The 25896-nt window shown below is 37.8% G+C and overlaps 1 protein-coding gene across 1 annotated transcript in view; it reads left to right on the top strand.

Moving 5' to 3' along the window:
- LOC128641842 (testis-expressed protein 2-like) overlaps positions 1-25896 on the top strand; it is a 109070-nt gene that overhangs the window by 44855 nt on the left and 38319 nt on the right. The window contains exons 6-7 of the mRNA XM_053694401.1: positions 12408-12554; positions 13999-14098. Of these exons, the coding sequence (XP_053550376.1) occupies positions 12408-12554; positions 13999-14098 (247 nt within the window). The remainder of the gene's footprint in view (positions 1-12407; positions 12555-13998; positions 14099-25896) is intronic.

The following is a 25896-nucleotide window of genomic DNA, read 5'->3' as shown; positions in this document are numbered from 1 at the left end:
AATAGAATTAGCAACAACAAACAAGAGAGACGGAGAAGCCAACACTTGAAAACAGACTACACATGTACACATGCCTCTCTTGTTTGTTGTTGCTAATATATATATATATCATTTGGTGGGTACAATAAGAAGATAAAAGAGATAACAATATCTCTCAACATTGTCTACTTTGGTTTCAGGACCATGAGCCTTTAGGGTGGATTTTAGGCAAAGAATGACTTGTTTCAAAGATGGAGTATTTACAGCCTATGACAGAGCTTGCTGTTTAGGGTTAAAGTTAGATATCCCTTTGTAGGGGTATGAGCCAGTGTTTGTGCAGTCCAAAGTTTCTTTTATAGCAACCAGGAAATAAATAATGGGAGGAGGTAGCAGGTGGGAAAGCAAGATAGAGATTCCAACCCAAAACGATCACTGCAAAATGCGGGACAATTCAGAGTTCTGTCTCTGTCTCAGATAACTAGGTCATGACAACAAACTGGTGAAAGGAAAACTCTTAGGTAAATGTGACTAAAAGTGAAATAGTCTCAGGCAGATTTAGAGAATTCTAAATATAGCAGTCAAGTTGAAATTAATAAATTACATCTGAGAATTTCCATCAGATAGGAAAAAACTGTTCTGACACCTCAGTTACCCTTTTTGGTTCATATTATTTTGATGAAACAGTTAAGTATTTTACATTATTTGTATTTTATTTGAAGTTAAATATTTTTTAATAACTATGACTATTTATACCAAAGCTTTTAGTCACTAAGATTACAAGTTCCGCCGCCCCCCGACATCGGCAACACTAAATAAAGATATTAACCCCTAATCCGCCGCCCACCCACATCGCTAACACCTAAATAAAGTTATTAACAACTAAACCGCCACCACCGACATCGCCGACACTAAATAAAACTATTAACCCCTAATCCACCCCTGACATCGCCAACACTAAATAAATCTATTAACACCTAAAATGCCGGCCCCCCTCATTGCAACTACTATAATAAACCTATTAACCCCTAAACCACTGCTCCCCACATCGCAACTACTATAATAGACCTATTAACCCCTAAACCGCCGGCCCCCCATATCGCAACGACTATAATAAACCTATTAACCCCTAAACTGCCGGCCCCCCACATTGCAACTACTGTAATAAACCTATTAACCCCTAAACCGCTGGACCCCCACATTGCAACTACTATAATCAACCTATTAACCCCTAAAACGCCAGCCCCCCACATCACAACTACTATAATAAACCTATTAACCTCTAAACCACTGGCACCCCACATTGTAAATAATATAATAAACCTATTAACCCCTAAACCGCCAGCCCCCCCACATCGCAACACACTAAATTAAAATATTAACCCCTAAACCTAACACCCCCTAACTTTAAATTCAACTTACAATATAACTACCTTTAAAATAAATAAAAACTTACCTGATGAAATAAAAAAAAACTAAGATTAAACTATAAATTAACCTAACATTACTATTTAAACCCCCCCCCCCATAAATTACAATATTAAAAAATCCTAACACTACGAAAAAAAATAAAAAACCTAACATTACAAAAAAAAAACCCCACTAAAATTACGAAAAATAAAAAACACTAGGATTACAAAAAATAATAAACAACATTATCCAAAATAATAAAAATTAAACCTAATCTAATACCCCTATAAAAACAAAAAAGCCAACACAAAATAAAAACACCCCCTAAGCTAACAATAAACTACCAATAGCCCTTATAGGGCCTTTTGTAGGGCATTGCCCTGAAGCAATCAGCTTTTTTACCTAACAAATTACAAAGTCCCCCCTAACAATAAACCCCCCCACCCATGCATGTAATTGTGTGTGTATTTGTATGTATGTGAGTAAATATGTATGTATGTATGCATGTAATTATGTGTGTGTTTGTATGTTTGTGAGTGAATATGTATGTATGTATGCATGTAATTGTGTGTGTATTTGTATGTATGTGAGTAAATATGTATGTATGTAATTATGTGTATGTTTGTATGTATGTGAGTGAATTTGTATGTATGCATGTAATTGTGTGTGCATTTGTATGTATGTGAGTGAATATGTATGTATGTGAGTAAATATGTATGTATGTAATTATGTGTATGTTTGTATGTATGTGAGTGAATTTGTATGTATGCATGTAATTGTGTGTGCATTTGTATGTATGTGAGTGAATTTGTATGTATGCATGTAATTGTGTGTGTATTTGTATGTATGTGAGTAAATATGTATGTATGTAATTATGTGTATGTTTGTATGTATGTGAGTGAATTTGTATGTATGCATGTAATTGTGTGTGTATTTGTATGTATGTGAGTAAATATGTATGTATGTAATTATGTGTATGTTTGTATGTATGTGAGTGAATTTGTATGTATGCATGTAATTGTGTGTGCATTTGTATGTATGTGAGTGAATATGTATGTATGCATGTAATTGTATGTGCATTTGTATGTATGTGAGTAAATATGTATGTATGCATGTAATTGTATGTGCATTTGTATGTATGTGAGTGAATATGTATGTATGTATGCATGTAATTATGTGTGTATTTGTATGTATGTAAGTGAATTTGTATGTATGCATGTAATTGTGTGTGCATTTGTATGTATGTGAGTGAATATGTATGTATGCATGCAATTGTGTGTGCATGTGTATGTATGTGAGTGAATATGTATGTATGTATGCATGTAATTATGTGTGTGTATTTGTGTGTATGCATGTAATTGTGTGTGTATGTGAATGAATATGTATGCATGTAATTGTATGTGTATTTGTATGTATGTGAGTGAATATGTATGTATGCATGTAATTATGTGTGTGTATTTGTATGTATGTGAGTGAATTTGTATGTATGCATGTAATTGTATGTGTATTTGTATGTATGTGAGTGAATATGTATGTATGCATGTAATTGTGTGTGTATTTGTATGTATGTGAGTTAATATGTATGTATGCATGTAATTGTGTGTGTATTTGTATGTATGTGAATGAATATGTATGTATGCATGTAATTGTGTGTGTACTTGTATGTATGTGAGTTAATATGTATGTATGCATGCATGTAATTGTGTGTGTATTAGTATGTATGTGAATGAATATGTATGTATGCATGTAATTGTGTGTGTATTTGTATGTATGTGAATGAATATGTATGTATGCATGTAATTGTGTGTGTATTTGTATGTATGTGAGTTAATATGTATGTATGCATGCATGTAATTGTGTGTGTATTAGTATGTATGTGAGTGAATATGTATGTATGTATGCATGTAATTGTGTGTGTATTTGTATGTATGTGAGTGAATACATATGTATGCATGTAATTGTATGTGTATTTGTATGTAAGTGAGTGAATATGTATGTATGCATGCAATTTTGTGTGTATTTGTATGTATGTGAGTGAATATGTATGTTTGCATGTAATTGTATGTGTATTTGTATGTATGTTAGTGAATATGTATGTTTGCATGTAATTGTATGTGTATTTGTATGTAAGTGAGTGAATATGTATGTATGCATGTAATTGTGTGTGTATTTGTATGTATGTGAGTGAATATGTATGTTTGCATGTAATTGTGTGTGTATTTGTATGTATGTATGTGAGTGAATATGTATGTTTGCATGTAATTGTGTGTGTATTTGTATGTAGGTATGTGAGTGAATATGTATGTATGCATGTCATTATGTGTGTGTATGTAGAAAGATGTGTGTGGGTGTATTTCTGGTGTAACACTGAGAAAATAAATTACTGTTATAGTATATAAATAAAATTAATTAGATTAAATAGTCAGAGACCACTTCAAGACTCAATGGTGTGTCAGTCTTTCTATACTTTCATTGCATATTTTAAATATTATTTATTATAAGAATGAGAAGTTTAAAAAAAAAATCCTTGAGCAAATCAAATTTCTCTCTGTAAACAAAATAAAATATTTATAGAAACCTATGGCTGGAATTATGCAAATATTTGTTTGTGTATAGAGAAATGATTGGTTCAGTGGAATGTAATTTTAGCTATGGCTTCAGTTAGACAAATGCTATAGAGAAGATGTTCTGCAAACGTTATATTAAACAATCATATTTAGGTAACAGCTGTTTAATATGTAGCATTCCTCAACTAAGAAATCCGTTTCTAGGTTTCTGCTGCACCAGTTAAAGGGACACTGAACCCAGTTTCTTTCTTTCATGATTCAGATAGAGCAGAAATTTTAAGCAACTTTCTAATTTACTCCTATTATCAAAATGTCTTCATTCTCTTGCTATCTTTATTTAAAAAGCAGGAATATAAAGTTTATGAGCCAGTCCATTTTAGGTTCAGCACCATGGATAGCGCTTATTGGTGGCTACATTTAGCAAACCAATAAGCAAGCATAACCCATGTTGTGAACCAAAAATGGTCCGGCTCCTAAACTTACATTTCTGCTTTTTAAATAAAGATAGCAAGAGAACGAAGAAAAATTGATAATAGGAGTAAATTAGAAAGTTGCTTAAAATTGCATGCTCTATCTGAATGATGCAATGATTTTTTTTGGTTTAGTATCCCTTTAAGGTCCGACACCCTACCTAAAGTATGGCTAAATAAAAAGTGGTGAGCGGAGGGGGGGGGGGGGGAGTGGGCCTCTATGCCCCAAAATGCCCAGGCCTTTTTTTGGTCCCAGTCCGGCCCTGGGGGGGGGGCGGCGGTTTAGGGGTTGATAGATTAGTATTAGCTATGTGGGCGTCTGGCGGTTTGGGGTTAATAGGTTTATTATAGTAGTAGCAATGTGGTGGGCCGGCGGTTTGGGGGTTAATAGGTTTATTATAGTAGTAGCGTTGTGGGGGCCAGCGGTTTAGGGGTTAAAAGGTTTATTATAGTAGTAGCGATGTGGGGGGCCGACAGTTTAGGGGTTACTAGGTTTATTATAGTAGTAGCGATGTGGGGGCTTGCGGTTTAGGGGTTAATAGGTTTATTATAATATTTGTGATGCGGGGGGTCGGAGGTTTAGGGGTTAATACTTTATTTTAGTGTTGGCGATGTAGGTGGCAGATTAGGGGTTAATACTTTAATTTTGTGTTGGCGATGTGTACTTTGTACATTTTTGTTATGAGTTTTGTGAAACATTTTTGTTTTCCAAAATCCATAACTACTGGTCTCTGATCGCGGAATGGATCACGGCAGTAAAAGTTATAACGCTAGCATAATAGCCGGACCGCACAGCCTGTAATACGTGCGCAATGAAAATTCCACACTTAAAAGTCATTTATTGAGTGCGGAATGGAGAGTTGCGTAAAGGCTAAAATGCTAGCGGTATAGCTGTACTGCCACAACTTGTAATACAGCAGACCTGCATATTCCGCATGCAATGGCCAATTTTTCAGCGGTATAGCCATACCGCAACACTTGTAATCTTGCCGTTTGACAGCTAATGAAGCACAACCTAGAGGTCAATAAAGCAGCAAATAATAATATTTTGCACCAGCTGCATGTAAAACATAATGTAAAAACAGAAACATGTAATAGTGTATAATCATCAATGAATGTATTTACATATTTCAACTTCTCAATGCATTTTTCAGAGCTTCCTTAGGAAGTTAATAGCTCAACACATTTTAGCAGGGCTTCCGTAGGGCGCTAATAGCTTCATACATTTTATCAGTGCTTTCTTACGGCTAGATTTGGAGTTTTGTCGGTAAGGACCCGCGTAGCTAACGCCGGCTTTTTTCTGGCCGCACCATAAAAATAACTCTGGTATTGAGAGTCCACATAAAGGCTGCGCTAGGCTCCAAAAAAGGAGCGTAGAGCACATTTAACGCAGCTTCAACTCTCGATACCAGAGTTGCTTACGCAAGCGGCCAGCCTCAAAAACGTGCTCGTGCACGATTCCCCCATAGGAAACAATGGGGCTGTTTGAGCTGAAAAAAAACCTAACACCTGCAAAAAAGCCGCGTTCAGCTCCTAACGCAGCCCCATTGTTTGCTATGCGGAAACACTTCCTACGTCTGCAACTAACACCCTAGCATGTACCCCGAGTCTAAACACCCCTAACCTTACACTTATTAACCCCTAATCTGCCGCCCCCGCTATCGCTGACCCCTGCATATTATTTTTAACCCCCAATCTGCCGCTCCGTAAACTGCCGCTACTTACATTATCCCTATGTACCCCTAATCTGCTGCACTAACATCGCCGACCCCTATATTATATTTATTAACCCCTAATCTGCCCCCCACAACGTCGCCTCCACCTGCCTACACTTATTAACCCCTAATCTGCCGAGCGGACCTGAGCGCTACTATAATAAAGTTATTAACCCCTAATCCGCCTCACTAACCCTATAATAAATAGTATTAACCCCTAATCTGCCCTCCCTAGCATCGCCGACACCTAACTTCAATTATTAACCCCTAATCTGCCGACCGGAGCTCACCGCTATTCTAATAAATGTATTAACCCCTAAAGCTAAGTCTAACCCTAACACTAACACCCCCCTAAATTAAATATAATTTTAATCTAACGAAATTAATTAACTCTTATTAAATAAATTATTCCTATTTAAAGCTAAATACTTACCTGTAAAATAAATCCTAATATAGCTACAATATAAATTACATTTATATTATAGCTATTTTAGGATTAATATTTATTTTACAGGCAACTTTGTAATTATTTTAACCAGGTACAATAGCTATTAAATAGTTAAGAACTATTTAATAGTTACCTAGTTAAAATAATTACAAAATTACCTGTAAAATAAATCCTAACCTAAGTTACAATTAAACCTAACACTATACTATCATTAAATTAATTAAATAAAATACCTACAATTACCTACAATTAAACCTAACACTACACTATCAATACATTAATTAAATACAATATCTACAAATAACTACAATGAATTAAACTAACTAAAGTACAAAAAATAAAAAAGAACTAAGTTACAAAAAAAAAAAAAATATTTACAAACATAAGAAAAATATTACAACAATTTTAAACTAATTACACCTACTCTAAGCCCCCTAATAAAATAACAAAGCCCCCCAAAATAACAAAATGCCCTACCCTATTCTAAATTACTAAAGTTAAAAGCTCTTTTACCTTACCAGCCCTGAACAGGGCCCTTTGCGGGGCAGGCCCCAAGACGTTCAGCTCTTTTGCCTGTAAAAAAAACATACAATACCCCCCCCCCCCAACATTACAACCCACCACCCACATACCCCTAATCTAACCCAAACCCCCCATAAATAAACCTAACACTAAGCCCCTGAAGATCTTCCTACCTTATCTTCACCATACCAGGTTCACCGATCCGTCCTGAAGAGCTCCTCCGATGTCCTGATCCAAGCCCAAGCGGGGGGCTGAAGATGTCCATGATCCGGTAGAAGTCTTCATCCAAGCGGGGCAGAAGAGGTCTTCCATCCGATTGAAGTCTTCATCCAAGCGGGGCAGAAGAGGTCTTCCATCCGATTGAAGTCTTCATCCAGGCGGCATCTTCTATCGACATCCATCTGGAGCGGAGCGGCAGCATCCTGAAGACCTCCGACACGGAACATCCATCCTGGCCGACGACTGAACGACGAATGACGGTTCCTTTAAATGACGTCATCCAAGATGGCGTCCCTCGAATTCCGATTGGCTGATAGGATTCTATCAGCCAATCGGAATTAAGGTAGGAATATTCTGATTGGCTGATGGAATCAGCCAATCAGAATCAAGTTCAATCCGATTGGCTGATCCAATCAGCCAATCAGATTGAGCTCGCATTCTATTGGCTGTTCCGATCAGCCAATAGAATGCGAGCTCAATCTGACAGCCAATCGGATTGAACTTGATTCTGATTGGCTGATTCCATCAGCCAATCAGAATATTCCTACCTTAATTCCGATTGGCTGATAGAATCCTATCAGCCAATCGGAATTCGAGGGGCGCCATCTTGGATGACGTCATTTAAAGGAACCGTCATTCGTCGTTCAGTCGTCGGGCAGGATGGATGTTCCGCGTCGGAGGTCTTCAGGATGCTGCCGCTTCGCTCCGGATGGATGACAATAGAAGATGCCGCCTGGATGAAGACTTCAATCGGATGGAAGACCTCTTCTGCCCCGCTTGGATGAAGACTGGATCATGGACATCTTCAGCCCCCCGCTTGGGCTTGGATCAGGACATCGGAGGAGCTCTTCTGGACCAATCGGTGAACCTGGCAGGGTGAAGACAAGGTAGGAAGATCTTCAGGGGCTTAGTGTTAGGTTTATTTAAGGGGGGTTTGGGTTAGATTAGGGGTATGTGGGTGGTGGGTTGTAATGTTGGGGGGGGGGTATTGTATGTTTTTTTTTACAGGCAAAAGAGCTGAACTTCTTAGGGCATGCCCCGCAAAGGGCCCTGTTCAGGGCTGGTAAGGTAAAAGAGCTTTGAACTTTAGTAATTTAGAATAGGGTAGGGCATTTTTTTTATTTTGGGGGGCTTTGTTATTTTATTAGGGGGCTTAGAGTAGGTGTAATTAGTTTTAAATTGTTGTAAGATTTTTCTTATGTTTGTAAATATTTTTTTATTTTTTGTAACTTAGTTATTTTTTATTTTTTGTACTTTAGTTAGTTTATTTCATTGTAGTTATTTGTAGGTATTTTATTTAATTAATGTATTGATAGTGTAGTGTTAGGTTTAATTGTAGGTAATTGTAGGTAGTTTATTTAATTTATTTATTGATAGTGTAGTGTTAGGTTTAATTGTAGGTAATTGTAGATATTTTATTTAATTAATTTAATGATAGTCTAGTGTTAGGTTTAATTGTAACTTAGGTTAGGATTTATTTTACAGGTAATTTTGTAATTATTTTAACTAGGTAACTATTAAATAGTTCTTAACTATTTAATAGCTATTGTACCTGGTTAAAATAATTACAAAGTTGCCTGTAAAATAAATATTAATCCTAAAATAGCTACAATGTAATTTTAATTTATATTGTAGCTATATTAGGATTTATTTTACAGGTAAGTATTTAGTTTTAAATAGGAATAAGTTATTTAATAAGAGTTAATTTATTTCGTTAGATTTAAATTATATTTAACTTAGGGGGGTGTTAGGGTTAGGGTTAGAATTAGCTTTAGGGGTTTAAAAATTTATTAGAATAGCGGTGAGCTCCGGTCGGCAGATTAGGGGTTAATGTTTGAAGTTAAGTGTCTGCGATGTTAGGGAGGGCAGATTAGGGGTTAATACTATTTATTATAGGGTTAGTGAGGCGGATTAGGGGTTAATAACTTTATTATAATAGCGGTGCGGTCCGCTCGGCAGATTAGGGGTTAATAAGTGTAGGTAGGTAGCTGCGACGTTGTGGGGGGCAGATTAGGGGTTAATACATATAATATAGGGGTCGGCGGTGTTAGGGGCAGCAGATTAGGGGTACATAAGGATAATTTAAGTAGCGACGCTTTGCGGTCGGCAGATTAGGGGTTAATTATTGTAAGTAGTTTGCGGCGACGTTGTGGGGGGCAGATTAGGGGTTAATAAATATAATACAGGGGTCGGCGGTGTTAGGGGCAGCAGATTAGGGGTACATAAGTATAACGTAGGTGGCGGTCGGCAGATTAGGGGTTAAAAAAATTTAATCGAGTGGCGGCGATGTGGGGGGACCTCGGTTTAGGGGTACATAGGTAGTTTATGGGTGTTAGTGTACTTTAGAGTACAGTAGTTAAGAGCTTTATGAACCGGCGTTAGCCCAGAAAGCTCTTAACTACTGACTTTTTTCCTGCGGCTGGAGTTTTGTTGTTAGATTTCTAACGCTCACTTCAGACACGACTCTAAATACCGGAGTTAGGAAGATCCCATTGAAAAGATAGTATACGCAAATGACGTAAGGGGATCTGCGGTATGGAAAAGTCGCGGCTGAAAAGTGAGCGTTAGACCCTTTTTTGAGTGACTCCAAATACCGGAGTTAGCCTAAAACCAGCGTTAGGAGCCTCTAACGCTGGTTTTCACGGCTAACGCCAAACTCCAAATCTAGGCCTTTGGAAGTTAATGGCTCAGTGCATTTTAGCAGGGCTTCCTTAAGAAGTTTAAGGCTCAACACATTTTAGCAGGGCTTCCTTAGGAAGTTAATGGCTCAACGCATTTTAGCAGGGCTTCCGTAGGACGTTAATAGCTTCATGCATTTTAGCAGGGCTTTCTTAGGAAGTTAATGGCTCAACGCATTTTAGCAGGGCTTCCTTAGGAAGTTAATGGCTCAACACATTTTAGCAGGGCTTCCTTAGGACCTTCATAGCTTTGTGCATTTTAGCAGGGCTTTCTTAGGAAGTTAATGGCTCAGCGCATTTTAGCAGGGATTCCTTAGGAAGATAATGGCTCAACATATTTTAGCAGAGCTTCCTTAGGAAGGTAATGGCTCAACACATTTTAGCAGGGCTTCCTTAGGAAGGTAATGGCTCAGCGCATTTTAGCAGGGCTTCCTTAGGAAGTTAATGACTCAACACATTTTAGCAGGGCTTCCTTAGGACATTAATAGCTTCATGCATTTTAGCAGGGCTTCCTTAGGAAGATAATGGCTCAGCACATTTTAGCAGGGCTTCCTTAGGAAAGTAATGGCTCAACACATTTTAGCAGGGGTTCCTCAGGAAGGTAATGGCTCAACACATTTTAGCAGGGCTTCCTTGGGAAGTTAATGACTCAACACATTTTAGCAGAGCTTCCTTAGGAAGTTAATGGCTCAACACATTTTAGCAGGGCTTCCTTAGGACGTTAATAGCTTCATGCATTTTAGCAGGGCTTCCTTAGGAAGATAATGGCTCAACACATTTTAGCAGGGATTCCTTAAGAAGATAATGACCCAGTGCATTTTAGGAGGGCTTCCTTAGAGAGTTTATGGCTCAACGCAATTTAACAGGGCTTCCTTAGAGAGTTAATGGCTCAGTGCATTTTAGCAGGGCTTCCTTAGGAAGTTAATGGCTCAGGGCATTTAAGGAGGGCTTCCTTAAGAAGTTAATGGCTCAATGCATTTTAGTAAGGCTTCCTTAAGAAGTTAATGGCTCAACGCATTTTAGCATGGCTTCCTTAGGAAGGTAATGGCTCAACGCATTTTAGCAGGGCTTCCTTAAGAAGTTAATGGCTCAACACATTTTAGTAAGGCTTCCTTAAGAAGTTAATGGCTCAACGCATTTTAGCAGGGCTTCCTTAGGAAGGTAATGGCTCAACGCATTTTAGCAGGGCTTCCTTAAGAAGTTAATTGGTCAACATATTTTAGCAGGGCTTTCTTAAGAATTTAATAGGTCAATGGGTTTTAGCAGGGCTTCCTTAAAAATGTAATGGATCAACGGGTTTTAGCAGGGGGTCCTTAAGAATTGAATGGGTCAACGGGTTTTAGCAGGGCTTCCTTAATGGCTAAATACATTTTTGCATCCTTCCTAACAAAGTGGAATACTCCGGAAGAAGATAGTTTTTTGCTTAAATGTGTTGAAGTATTTAATGGTGTCCTCATCTGAAGCAGAATGGGGGTGTTCCAGAATTTAAACTAAGATAAAGCGTTTAACTCTTTTGATGGCGTTAAATACTTAAAGGGACACTGAACCCAATTTTTTTCATTCATGATTCAGATAGAGCATGCAATTTTAAGCAACTTTCTAATTTACTCCTATTATCAACTTTTCTTTATTCTCTTGCTATCTTTATTTGAAAAGCAATAATGTAAGTTTAGAAGCTGGCCCATTTTTGGTTCACAACCTGGGTTGTCCTTGCTGATTGGACAGCACCAATCTAGGGTTCTGAACCAAAAATGACTAGGGTACTGAACCAAAAATTGGCTGGCTCCTTAGCTTAGATGCCTTCTTTTTCAAATAAAGATAGCAAGAGAACAAAGAAAAAATAATAATAGGAGAAAATAAGAAAGTTGCTTAAAATTGCATGCTCTATCTGAATCATGAAAGAAAAATTTTGGGTTTAGTATCCCTTTTAACAAGGAAGTGTGTTCAAAAACAAAATGCTCTAACAAAACAGAATATTTTATTTTTACATTAGTATTTCTGTTTCAGTGTGTTCTTTATTTTTGTTTCTGTGTTTTTGGACCTCCTGTGAGTTTTTCATGTTTAATAAGTATAGACTGTGAATGTTAATGATATGGTGCATTCCTTTTATCATTTTGTATTACCTTATCTATAATAATGTCTATAGAACAGTAAATATAAATTCATTATAAATATGAAGGATTTTTTTTATTTGATTCTTTATATTAATATTCCTAGTACAACGTTGTCAGGATCTACAGCACTTAGACATGTACAGGAGCAGAGAGTTCTTTGCTTTTTTTAGCATATACAAAATATTCAATTAATTATGTGTATTTGAGCCCAATATGACAGATGCTACCACGGAAACCAGCTGAATCTTTCAAGCCTCAGGCAACATCCTCTGCTGTTTTTTTCCCCAGTACCAGGTAGAACGCAGCCCCGTAAGCAACTCCCAGTTAAACTGGATAAATGTTCTCATTGGACGAATATTTTGGGACTTCCTAAGAGAGAAGTACTGGGAAGATATGGTGGCCAACAAGATTCAAAAGAAGCTGAGTAAAATCAAGGTAAGGTTTTAAGAAGCAACCTTAAAGGACCACTAAACACAGTATAATAGCATAATCAATAAATCCATAATAAAAAAGACAATGCAAAAGCATTTAGTTTGAATTTGGTGGTAGATTTTTTTCGAACAAATTTTGTTAGTTGCATTTTTCTTTAACTACATCATATGACAGCCATCAGCCAATTACAAAATGCATATATGTATATTCTTGGAATCTTGCACATGCTCATTAGGAGCAAGTGCCTCAAAGTGTTCACACAAAAATGTTTTGCACATTTAGATAATGGAAGTGAATTGGAAAGTGTCTTAAAACTGTGTGCTCTATCTGAATAATGAAAGTTGTCCCTTTAAAGGGATGTTAAACATCAAATTAAAGAGAGTAAAAATGCTATTGTTTGTACAGATCTGTTTTTAACCCTTACAAAGGGCTGCAGGTTTGTTTCATGCACCAATAAAGCCATGGTGCTTGCACTGAGTATTTTTACAAATACCTTTTTCTTCAGCAAAGCCGGACTGGCAATCCCCCACCCACAGCGCCTCTGCACTTATGTCATCAATGACGAAACCGGTGTCCTCCAATCATGGCGTGCACCCCAGAGTGTCCATCTCGTGAGGCCACACCGTGATTGGAGGAAGCCGGTTTCGTCATACCTGTGCTAAGTACAGCATGAAAAGCGAGCGGGGGATCACTGATCCGGCTTTGCTGAAGAAAAAGGTAAGTATTTGTAAAAATACGTTGCAATGTAAAGTTTCATGAATGAAAGTGTCCCTGTTTTTAATAGTATTTTTAAAAACCGGGCACTCACTCATGAAACTTTACATTCACTTTAATACTTGCTCTGGTAAACAATTTTAAATACCAGATTGTGTGTTATTTTTAGCGGAAGACTGCGAGCAAGAGACGCACACTCTTTCATGAAACTTTACATTCACTTTAAACACATAGGTAACATCCCACTCAGGAGCCCCAAATTGTATACATCAAGGTATCATCCAGCAATTTCACTGGGACTGATGCAGTTAAAGCCTGGTAAATTCATTAGAGCATAAAATGTTGTCTTAATGAACCTAGATTAACCTGCAAAGGAGTTAAACACCTTAGTAAAATTGTGCTTGGGAGATGCAGCTTGCAAGCAGAACACAGATGGTGGCGGGTTGTGTGACTACATCTCCTGATTGGCTCACAGACTGTGTTCTGCTTGCAAGCTGCAGTTCCTGAGCACAATTTTACCTATGTGTTTAACTCCTTTGCAGGGGTAAGCTAGAGTAATAAAGGCAACATTGTATGCTTTAATGAATTACAATGTTTTAATTGCATCAGTCCCACTGGGATACCTAGATATTTACACAATTTGAGGATGTGGATGAACAATGCAAGCTGCTTTGTGCCCCAGACCTTACACTGTAGAGTGGTGTATAACTACTGTCTTTAATTTTTATTTTAGCTGCCACATTTTATGAATGAATTAACCCTCAAAGACCTGGACTTGGGAACATCACTGCCACAAGTGCTCTCCAATTCAGCTCCAACGATGAACGAAAGAGGTAAGTATCACATTCCTCTTCTGGGGTGATTTTTAGCAAGAAGAAAATCTAATTTACTTTCATAATCAAATTAACTTTTTAAAATGTGTATCCTTTTGTATTGTATCCCCACCACCACGGATTTTCCTCTCCACCTGGAGTATAAACTGCAGGGGGTGAAAAAAGACAATTCAATGTCCTTTGTGTTCTTCTTTTAATCCCCCCTCAGTGTAGCTCTGTTTTAGAGGACAAAGCACAGCATTCTGAGAGTTATATAGCATTCTGGAATTTGTAGCACACTATTTAACTCTCAGTATTGTGATTATGCAATTCTGGACTTAATTCCCAGCATGCATTGTACAGTGGTGGGAAGTGAGCTTCTTGGAAGGCAGAATTTTTTTGCATGAAGTCATACCCCTCCAAGACACTGGAGAAGGCAGCTGGGAGTATTGTCTGACCCTTTACACAGTTTTATATGTTTATTTGAATGGTCAGACCTCCTGGACAAGTGGTAGTGGAGGGAAGGGGTGCACTATGCCAGTGATCTTAAACTCTGCACCATGACTTCCAAGTTATATATTTCCACTCCCACAACTTTAACAGCAGCAAATAATAAGGTATCTCATTAATGGAAAGAAGTGACAGGCAACAAAGGGGATACATCTCTACTATTTACGTGTGTTACTGGAAACCAAAGAGGTACAATTATTGATTTGTATGTTTCTAACAGCCAAGGGCTAAAATGACTGCCTAGTAGTGAAAAAATATACATGGTTGGATAACGCGTAGGGTCTAAAGTAAAGCTTTTGTGCAAGGGCATTGAGTGACCGCACAGATCATTATGCTCAGTTGCCTATAAATTGTCCAATAATTGTATGGAGGACATCTGAAAACCAACTATAGCAGTCTTGCTCATGGTACATCCCAGTCACGCCCCCGTCACATTCCCACCAACAAAAACACTGTTAGTCCTCCAGGAGCTGCTGGGAGCTATGTATGTGCCCCCTTATGTGGTTTCTACAGATGACACTGCCTTCTGTCAACTTGCTCCTGAACCTGCTACCCTTCATTTTCAAATCATGTCCCTTTGTTCTGGTTCCATTTAATGGAAACAAATTCCAGCCTAAGCTTTTTTGTCAACTTCGTACTTGTTATGTACTTGAAGCTTACTATCATATAATCTCTTGCCATTTATTGGTGCACAGGGCTACTGGCATTCTCTCAAAGAAGATAAAACCTATGAATTTAAGGGGCATTGAAATAAAAAATGTTCTGCTATACATTGAATGGGAAATAAAACACATTTTGTGAGCCAATGACAAGATGCATATATGTGTAGCCACCAATCACCAGCTAGCTCCCAGCAGTGCATTGCTGCTCCTGAGCCTGCCTATGTATGCTTTAATACAAAAATAAGTTCCATTTTGACTTTTATGTCTCTTTAAATCTCTCTTAATGTATATGCATGCAATAACGCATTTTTGCCCAGTGACATCAGAGTTAGGAATTACATTCACTACAAACATACATTTGTCAATGATGATATTAAAGTAATTTTTTTATACATACATATTATATATCATACATTGTAAAACAAATGTTGAAGGGTAAGTAGGGTTGCCATATTGCAGCTTTAAAGGATCAGTAAATAAAGTAGATTTGCATAAACAGCAAATGCATGATATAAACAATGCAATAGCACTTAGTCTGAACTTCAAATCAGTAGCAGATTTTTTTCTGACAAATTTTAAAGTTATGTTTTACTCTCCTCCTGTACCATGTGACAGCAGCCAATCACAAATACATATACATATATTCTGTGAATTCTTGCACATGCTCAGTAGGACCTGGTAATTCAAAAAGTGTAAATATAAAATGACTGCATATTTTGTTAATTTAAGTAAATTGGAAAGTTGTTTAAAATTGCTGCTCTATCTAAATCATTAAAGTTTAAAGTTAATTTTGACTTGAGTGTCCCTTTAAAGGAGGACACATGAGGGTGGAGCTTGACTGAGCTCCAAGATGATCGTGTGAGCTCTGAACTCTGGGCGGTTAGTGAAGTATAAAGGAGGAATAAGCTAGCAATCCTGCCATAACTCATCTCAAAATAGCCCATAAAGATCCACAGAGGTGAGGAGAGCTTGCTGGACTGTGCCGAAAATGTGATTCTCCGAAACGGACCTGCTGGGGCCTACATGCATGCCGCAACTGAAGCCTGACTGTGGGTAGTGACGGATCCGTGATATCTAATCCGCTTACCTAATGCAACTGATAAAACCTGCAGGACTATCTACAGTTCTTGAGCCGTTGGGCAGAATTAATTGCTGCGCCATCCAACGGATAGCAGCATCCACGTGGGTAAGAAGCTATTGTAAAATGTCAGCAAGTTAACCTATATAACCTAATATGAGAGCTAAACTGAATCTAACCATGCTACACATATCAGGGAGATTATGTTAATTGCCACAGGCAATCTGCTACGGAAGCAAGGTCCATGAGTTATGGATTGGTAGTCTGAAGTTATCTGTTAAATTTTATTTGAACAGCCAATAGGATTTTAGCAGCTCTAACTCCTTTTGGCTGATTCAAATATTTCAGCCAATAGGAATGCAAGGGACGCCATCTTGAAATGGCTCCCTTGCATTCAAGATTCAGTGTACGGTGGCGACCGTATGAAGAGGATGCTCCACGTCGGATGTCTTCAGGGTGGACCCACTCCGAGCTGCCGGGATCAAGATAGAAGATGCTGCCTGGATGAAGATCGAAGAGGCTGCCTGGATGAAGACTTCTTTCCACCTGGATGAGGACTTCGCCACCGGGATGAAGATCGTTCAAGCGGGACTTCAAAAACTGTAAGTGGATCATCGGGGTTAGTGTTAGGCTTTTTTTTAGGGTTTTTGGGTGGGTTTTTATTTTAGATTATGGTTTGGGCAGCAAAAGAGCTAAATGCCCTGTTAAAGGGACAGTTTCCTAAAATAAATTCTCTTCTTTAATTTGTTCCCATAGATCTACTTTACCTGGTGGAGTGTATTAAATTGTTTACAAGTATTTCCATTGCCCTTATATTGGCATTTGAAATAGTTTATTTAGCCTGTGGTATTCCTACCCATCCTGAAAGTTTTTGGCCTCAAGGCCAAGCTGTGTTAACACAGCCAGTAGAAGAAATTACACTCCCAGTGGGTTATAGAAGAGATAAGGTAATAAAATGTTAATTTTCCATTGTTCTCTCCAATTATTGGTGATTGGTTTATGGACAGATATAAGATAAAGAAGCAGGTATATGTACACAACGTGATAAAGTAATGAGATCTGATTATACCTACAAGCTCAACCCATTGTATTAGGTTGGGGCCTAAAAACACAAAATCAGCTAATTCATATACACAAATAATCCTTAAAAAAGCAAATTTCATACATTTTATACCCTGCAGTTGGTAAAATAAATAATTAAGGGAAAAGCTATTTTACAGTATACTGTCCTTTTAAGGGCAATGCCCATACAAATGCCCTTTTCAGGGCAATGGGTAGATTAGGTTTTAAAATAGTTTTTTTTATTTTGTGGCTTTAGGGGGGTGGGGGTTTGTAATGTTAGTGGGTATTTGTATTTTTTTTTTTCTTCAGAAAAAGAGCTGATGGCCCCTATTTATCAAAGGTCTGGCGGACCTGATCCGACAGTGCGGATCAGGTCCCACAGACCTCGCTGAATACGGAGAGCAATACGCTCTCCATATTCAGCATTGCACCAGCAGCTATTGTGAGCTACTGTTGCAACGCCGCCCCCTGCAGATTTGCGGCTAGCAGGGGGGTGTCAATCAACCTGATCGTACTCGATCGGGTTGAATTGTGGCGATTTCTGTCCGCCTGCTCAGAGCAGACGAACAGGTTATGGAGCAGCGGTCTTTAGATTGCTGCTTCATAAATGCTGTTTCTGGCATGTAATGTATTTTTTTTTTTCGTTTTTGGGTGAGTTTTTATTTTTAGATTAGGGCTTGGGCAGCAAAAGAGCTAAATGCCCTTTTAAGGGCAATGTCCATACAAATGCCAATTTCAGGGCAATGGGTAGATTAGGTTTTACTTTATTTTTATTTTGTGGGTTTGGGGGTGGGGGTTTGTATACTGTTAGGGGGTGTTTATTTTGTTTTGTAGCAAAAGAGTTGTTAACTTTAGGGCAATGCCCTACAAAAGGCCCTTATAATTTTTATTTTTTGGGATAATTTTCGTGTTTTTTTTGTTTGTTATTTTGTAATGGTAAGTTTTTTTTTATTTTTTTGTGATTTTAGTGTTTTTGTATTTTTTTGTGATTTTAGTGTTTTATTTTTTGTGATTTTAGTGTTTTTTTATTTTTTGTGATTTTAGTGTTTTTTTATTTTTTGTGATTTTAGTGTTTTTTATTTTTTTGTGATTTTAGTGTTTTTGTATTTTTTTGTGATTTTAGTGTTGTTTTATTTTTTGTGATTTTAGTGTTTTTTTATTTTTTGTGATTTTAGTGTTTTTTTAATTTTTTGTAATGTTAGGTTTTAGTGTAAGGCAGGTTAGGTTTTATTTCACAGGTAATTTTGTATTTATTTTAACTAGGTAGTTAGTAAATAGTTAATAACTATTTACTAACTAGTCTACCCAGTTTAAATAAATACAAACTTACCTGTGAAATAAAAATAAAACCTAAGATAGCTACAATATAACTATTAGTTATATTGTAGCTAGCTTAGGTTTTATTTCACAAGTAAGTATGTATTTAGTTTTAAATAAGTATTATTTAGTTAATAATTGTAAATTTAATTTAGCTCTATTTTAATTATGTTAAAGTTAGGGGGTGTTAGGGTTAGGTTTAGGGGTAGGTGTAGGGGTTAATAGTTTAATTTAGATTTTTGTGATGTGGGGGGCTGGCAGTTTAGGGGTTAATAGATTTATTTAGTGGTAGTGATGTGGGAGGCCAGAGGTTTAGGGGTTAATAGCTTTATTTAGTTGCGCGATGTCTGGAGCGATAGAATAGGGGTTAATAACTTTAGTATAGTTGCAGCGATATCGGGAGCGGCAGACCGGGCTGCCACTAGAAATTTTGAAGCCCCTGACTTAACCATTGATCAGGGCCCCCCCTCCTTTGACATGTGCAATTTTTGACCAAGTGACTAAAACGTATATGCACTTTATTCTTAAGTGTCTATTTAAACTTGGAAATGTTGTAAAGGTAGTAACATACAAACACACAGACACACTCATACACTGAAACACACACACACTCACACATAAGGATTCACATATAGACACTCTAGCAGACACGCAAAGAAACACACTCAGACACCCAAACAGACACTCAGCACTTGTTTACATTGACCAATCAAGTAATGAGGTAAACTACAGTTTTGTAAAAAAAGGAAATTTAGAAAACAAAATATGGAGTTCTGATTATCTTTTTGTAAAGGAAGATGCCAACTAAATGATGACAACAGCATGCAGTGGCTGAAAGGAAGGGCCCTGAACTTCTTAAACAATAATTTAAAGGTTAAATGGTGGATTGGTGACTTCCGGAAAAGTCTCGTTAGTCTCAAAGTCTGTAGAAAGATGTGAATATTCAGTAGTAAGGTCATAATGTCCTAAAAAAGAACAGACAATGGACACACACACACACAAACTCAAACTTGCACATACACCCAAGTAAACACCGACAGAGACAGGAAAATCAATCGATAACTGCATTCCATAAAAGTTAAAATGTTTCCTTTATTCAAATTCGATTAAAATCCACGGCACACATGTTAAAACCATAAAAATTCATTGGGAAATCTGTCAGTCTGACGCGTTTCGGCTATCTAGCCTTATTCATAGACTTAATCTGACTAGCACCTGTGGAGCTTAAATACGCTCCCTCACATTCTCATTGGTTGCCTCTTTTCCCACTGAAAGCTGTAGTATGGAGACTTAAAGAGACAGCAGTTCAACACCATCAATGATATTGTAAAAGGGAAGCACACATTATTACAGTACAGTTAACCCCTAACTGACTATGGTGTAACTTCTCTACTTGTAATATTGCATGCATTTCATTAGATATATTTTCAAATCCATCTTAATCTAGTTAAGTACTACATATCTACTAAACAATGATAATAGATGAGTATATATATATGTGTTGTGCATGCATATATACAAGTTAGATTTCTTCATCCTTATTCTAGGAGAGACACTGACTGTACCCTAATATTTAACTTTTGTTTGTGTTTAGAATAGAAAAAATGATTAGTAACAATTATTCTCATCATTACATCCATTTACTATACATGGCCTATCTTACTGCCTATTTACTCCCAGAAGTTAATGATGTCTCCATCTATGTTTAGGCCATTTGGTTTACGCGTCCTAAGTGTAAAAATCCAGTAGGCCTCCATTCTAAAGAGGGCATGTACCCTATTACCACCCCTGGGCTGTTTCATTACCAAATCAATAATCATCCAGGTGAGCATACTTATATCTCCCCCATGTTCAAATATGAAATGTTTTGAGACTCCTGTTGTAGCTCTATTCTTATCTATGTCATATAGGTGTTCCTTAATCCTGACTCTAGTCTCTCTGGAAGTGCATCCTATATACTGTTTCTCACAGGCTGTGCATGTCACCATGTATATGGCATAGTCTGATCTACAATTTGTACAAAAGCCACAGTTAAAGACCTTGTGGGTACTGGAAGATTGAAAAACCTTGCTCGTCTGCGTAAGGTCACATGCTACACAGCTACGTGTGCCACACTTATAGTGTCTTTTACATGTGAGCCAACTGCTAATCTTCTTGGGTTTCCTCAATACACTAGGGGACACCATATTACCAATAGTAACATTCCTTTTAGACACAAACTTGCACCCCTCTTCAATCACGTTTTTCAATACATTATCAGCTTTCAAAATTGATAAATTCTTTCTGATAATATTACAGATACTATTGTATTGGTTGGTGTAGGTAGTCACGAATGTGATTCCTCCAGTTTGACTCTTGTGGCTTGTACCTTTCTCATTCCTCTTACATTTTGTTTTTGACATTTTGGGTTTAAGTAGTTCTTCCCTAGATATGTCTCTAACATCTTTATAAGCTATTTTCTGGATAGCCTCTAGCTCTCAATTTGTTAATTAAGTTTCTACTCTCCTTAAGAAAGGTATCTTCATCAGAGCAATTACGTCTAATTCTTATCATTTCCCCTTTGGAAACCCCATAATGCATGTGTTTGGGGTGACAGCTCTTTGCATGCAAAAGGGAATTTGCAGATATAGGTTTGGTATATAGTGAGGTGGATATACATCCAATGCCTGTATCTCCCTCAAGTGTTACATCTAGATAGTCAATCCTATTCTCTTCAAACTGAGAAGTGAATTCCAGACCCACTCGATTGTTGTTGAGATAGGCTACAAACTGTTCACTCTCTGCTTTAGACCCTATCCACACAAACAGGAGATCGTCGATATAGCGTTTGTACCCTACCAACGACTCCCTGTGGGGATTACCATCTGCATAGACGTGGGACAGCTCCCACCATCCCATAAATAGGTTGGCGTAAGCTGGGGCAAATTTAGCCCCCATAGCTGTCCCACGTCTCTGCAGATAGAACTTGCCCTCAAATTCAAAGTAGTTATGGGTCAGCAGAAAGTGAACAGTTCTTACAATGTATTCCTTCAGAGTATCCTCATAGTCACTAAGGAGATCCATCATTTCTTTGATGGCTTTTAAGCCAAATTCATGTGGTATGGAGGAGTAAAGACTCACCACATCAATGGTGAGCCAATTATACCCCTCCTTCCAGGTAATTTCTTTTAATGAGTTAAGCAGATGTTTAGTATCCCTCAAGAATGAGGGTAATTTACAAACAAGTGGCTGTAGTAGGGACTCTATCCAATTAGACAGGTTCTCAAAGAGAGAACCGATTCCTGAAACAATGGGTCTACCCTTAACATTGGTGATGGACTTGTGGACCTTCGGTAAGTGATGAAAAATAGGTACCACTGGCTCATGTATATATAGATATTCGAAGGTCGACAAGTCCATCACCCCTTGTTCCAGGCCATCATCAAGTAAATCTTTCAAAAGTTCTTGAAAGTGTTTGGTGGGGTTAGTATGAAGTGTCTTATAAACATTTACATCTTCTAGTTTTCTAAGTGCTTCTTCTATATATGTGCTCTTGTCCATTACTACAATCGTACCCCCCTTATCCGAACTTTTGATGACTATATTGTCTCTTTCTTTCAATTTTCTAAGGCCCTCTTTCTCTTTGTTAGTTAAATTGGACCTATGTGTCTTAGCATCATTTTTAAGTCTAATTAGATCTTCCTCTACTCTCTTATGAAAGAGTTCCAGAATCAAACCCCTAGATTGAGTGGGATAAAAGTTAGACTTGCGCCTGAAACCATTGTGTATTCTTTTCATAGTGGAGGGAGGACAACTTTCTTTTTCTAGGTGGTAAAGGGAAAGGAAATCAGCGACAGAGACAGCCTCAGAAAACACACAAAGACATACACACACATACAGAGACACCCACAGAAAACACACAGACATACACACAGAGAGACAACCACAAAAAACACAGAAATACATACATACACACACCCTCACAGAGACACCCACAAAAAACACACTCCCTCACAGAGACATCCACAGAAAACACAGACATACATACATACACCCCCCCCTCACAGAGACATCCACAGAAAACACAGACATACACACCCACCCTCACAGAGGCATCCAGAGAAAATACACAAAGACAAACATACACACACCCTCACAGAGACACCCATAGAAAAAGCTCAGACATATGCACACACCCTCACAGACATCCACAGAAAATGCACAAAGACATACACACCCACCCTCACAGAGAGACCCACAGAAAAAAAATACATATACACTCATAGACACACAAACCAAAGCACAAAGACATAAACACAGACACCCACAGAAACACTCACAGGAGTAAACATTTATGCACCTAAATCAACAGTGTGTGACATGCATGATAAAAAAATTGCAGAAATTAAGAGATCACTTTTTAAAGAATCATATTTGTAAATGTGCAAACAAAAATAATTCTGTGAATTCAAAATTATACATTAATGATCTGGGTAGATGGCTAGATGAAGAAAAGTACTTTTAAAAGGTTGCCATATGTTTGTTTTTTTCCCCATTTTCCCCAACCAAGAGCACCACTTCAAATATAGTGTACAAATGTTCCCATATGTCAGCTGTACTCTATATGGTCTTGGTGGAACCATAAGCTGTGGTACTCATACCATTAGATCTGGTTAAATGCATGATTTAGACTTGTTGGTATGTATTTCAAAATTAAGTCAGCTGTAGTGTAAACTGAACAGTTTTAAGTTAACCTGTCTCATTTCAAACACTGAGCAATCTTAGTCTGAGAGTATAACATTTTATGCAGATGTAAAAATCTTATATAAAATGCCTCCTTGCATCTGGAAAGTCTTTGCATAAAGGGGCAGTAAACTGGAATGTAATATATATATATATATATATATATATATATATAATGTATTGAGGAGGAAACATTTCTGCATGGTTTTAAATATAGAATTTCTACAGCATTGTAAAATAATCATAAATACACTGCTGCTAAAAAAAAATTGTTTTTATGGACCCCTGGCCCCACCCTACAGCTACTACCACACTGAAGTTACAATCCGAAATTGCACAAAGAAATAAAAAACATTTGGTAAGTAAGTCCTACCTCCTCTGCAAATGAAAGTGATCTGACTCAGGCACACACTGTATAAACAAAGTGCCAAGTCTGTCTCACACTGTGCATAGTGGTTTAGTACACACTCAGAAATCCTCTCAAATGCTAATACTTTTTTCCTTGTAATAACATTTCCCATGCTCAATTAGCACTCTGCTGTAGTACCCACTGGTGGCTGCCAAAATAAAATTAAAATATATATATATATTTTTTTTAGTTCTTGCCTCATGGGGCCCCCCTGGCCCATTGGGCCCCTGACAGGAGTCACCCCTGTCACCCCCTGATGGCGGCCCTGGATTAGGGGTTAATAATTTTATTTAGGTGGCGGTGATATAGTGGGCGGCAGATTAGGGGTTAATAAAATTATGTAGGTGCCGGCGATGTCGGTGGGGGACAGATTAGGGGTGTTTAGACTAGGGGTTTATGTTAGGGGGTTTAAACGTTATTTTTTTTTCCCCCAAAGACATCAATCGGGCTGCGTTACGGAGCTTTTTATTCCGCGATCGCAGGTGTTAGACTTTTTTCTGACCCGCTCTCCCTATTGATGTCTATGGGGAAAGCGTGCACTAGCACGTCAAAACAGTGCTTGTTTTTGGTGCGGTATGGAGATTAAAAGCACCATATCGCACGCACAAGCCGGATTTTTAAAAACTTGTAATGGCTGCGCTACAGGGGTAACGCAACTTTCATTAATTTCCCTATAGCGCGCATAACTCACTATCAAAGTTGCACTTACTTGGTCTCCTCTCCAGGATTTTCTGATTGGGTCTTGGTTTTCAAAAGTGTTTCGCGGGCTACCAGAGCGAGAGTGAGCTACATTCAGTTCAATGTCACGATCAGGCATGCTGTGATTAGATACCAAGTCCGTGAAGCGCTTTTGAAAACCAAAACCCAATCAGAAGAGCCTGGAGAGAAGACCAGGTAAGTGCAACTTTGATAGCAAAAATCTCTCAAAGCTTTTGATTTTGAAAGTTACCGCTAAGATAATATATAATTCTGCACTATGTGCAGAATTATATAACATTATTTTTTAAGTGTGCTGTCCCTTTAATGGCAATGATTAGCCTTGTTGTCTGCCGACTCAAATTTATTTGGCTCCTCCAAATAAGGCGAGTGTTGGGTGCAGTTTTTCTATTGAAAACCAATTGCAGTAAACAGGATTTTATTTTGTTAAACAAATGTTTACACTTGGCTGATGTGTTACTCTGTAGGACGGTAACAGAAATGTCTTGTAATTACAAGGTGTTTACTGTCCCTAATTAGCATATGTAATTGTGTCGTGTAGCTAAGAAACTACAGGTCCTAGGTCTGTCATTATTAAATAGTAGATTACCCACATTTAGAAGCCTTTATGTCTGTATCAATGTTATATTAATTATAGTTGATCTGAACCATACAAAAAGGGTGTCCAGTATTTTAGCAATCTGTACAAAAATACTGGACACTTAAAGACCCCTGTCAGCTAAATGTAAAGGGCCTTCTAGGCCTGTATGCATTAGAAATATGGCTCAAAAAGATGTTACACTCTGCTACAGGCAACCATGGAGGGCGTTCAATCATTTCTAAGTGTTTACTTCTTGCAGCCAAGGGGGTCACATCACTACTACGTACATGTGTTACTGTCAACCAAGGGGATAAATGACTGCTTAGTTGTGAACAAATATATGTAGTGGGATCAAGGGTGGGGTCTAAGTTTGAGCTTTTGTGGGGACAATGTGTGAACCCAGCTACGTCCTGCATGCAGTCACCTATAGGTTGGCCGGTATTTTTATGGAGTGCAGCTGGCAACTCTTAGTGGGACTGAAGTCTATTTGATTCATGTCCTAAGCCTCACTACAATCCACTTAAAGCATTGGTCCCTAGAGGTCTGTTTCTGTCATCTCATGGTTTAGTTGGGAGCAGCTGCCGCAGTTGGCTGCACACAGCACCCTTCCTATCAGATTAACAGTAGCAATTAGAAATCACAACTAGAAAATAAGTCATTTTATGGGATAGAGCTGTAAATTACAAAACACGTTTAATCTGGGGATTACATGTCAACAAACCAGAACATCAAATTTTCCATTAACTATTCATATCGCTTAAC

The sequence above is a fragment of the Bombina bombina genome, chromosome 11 (assembly GCF_027579735.1).
Source record: "Bombina bombina isolate aBomBom1 chromosome 11, aBomBom1.pri, whole genome shotgun sequence".
Lineage (NCBI taxonomy): Eukaryota > Metazoa > Chordata > Amphibia > Anura > Bombinatoridae > Bombina > Bombina bombina.
This window is presented reverse-complemented; position numbering and strand designations above follow the sequence as displayed.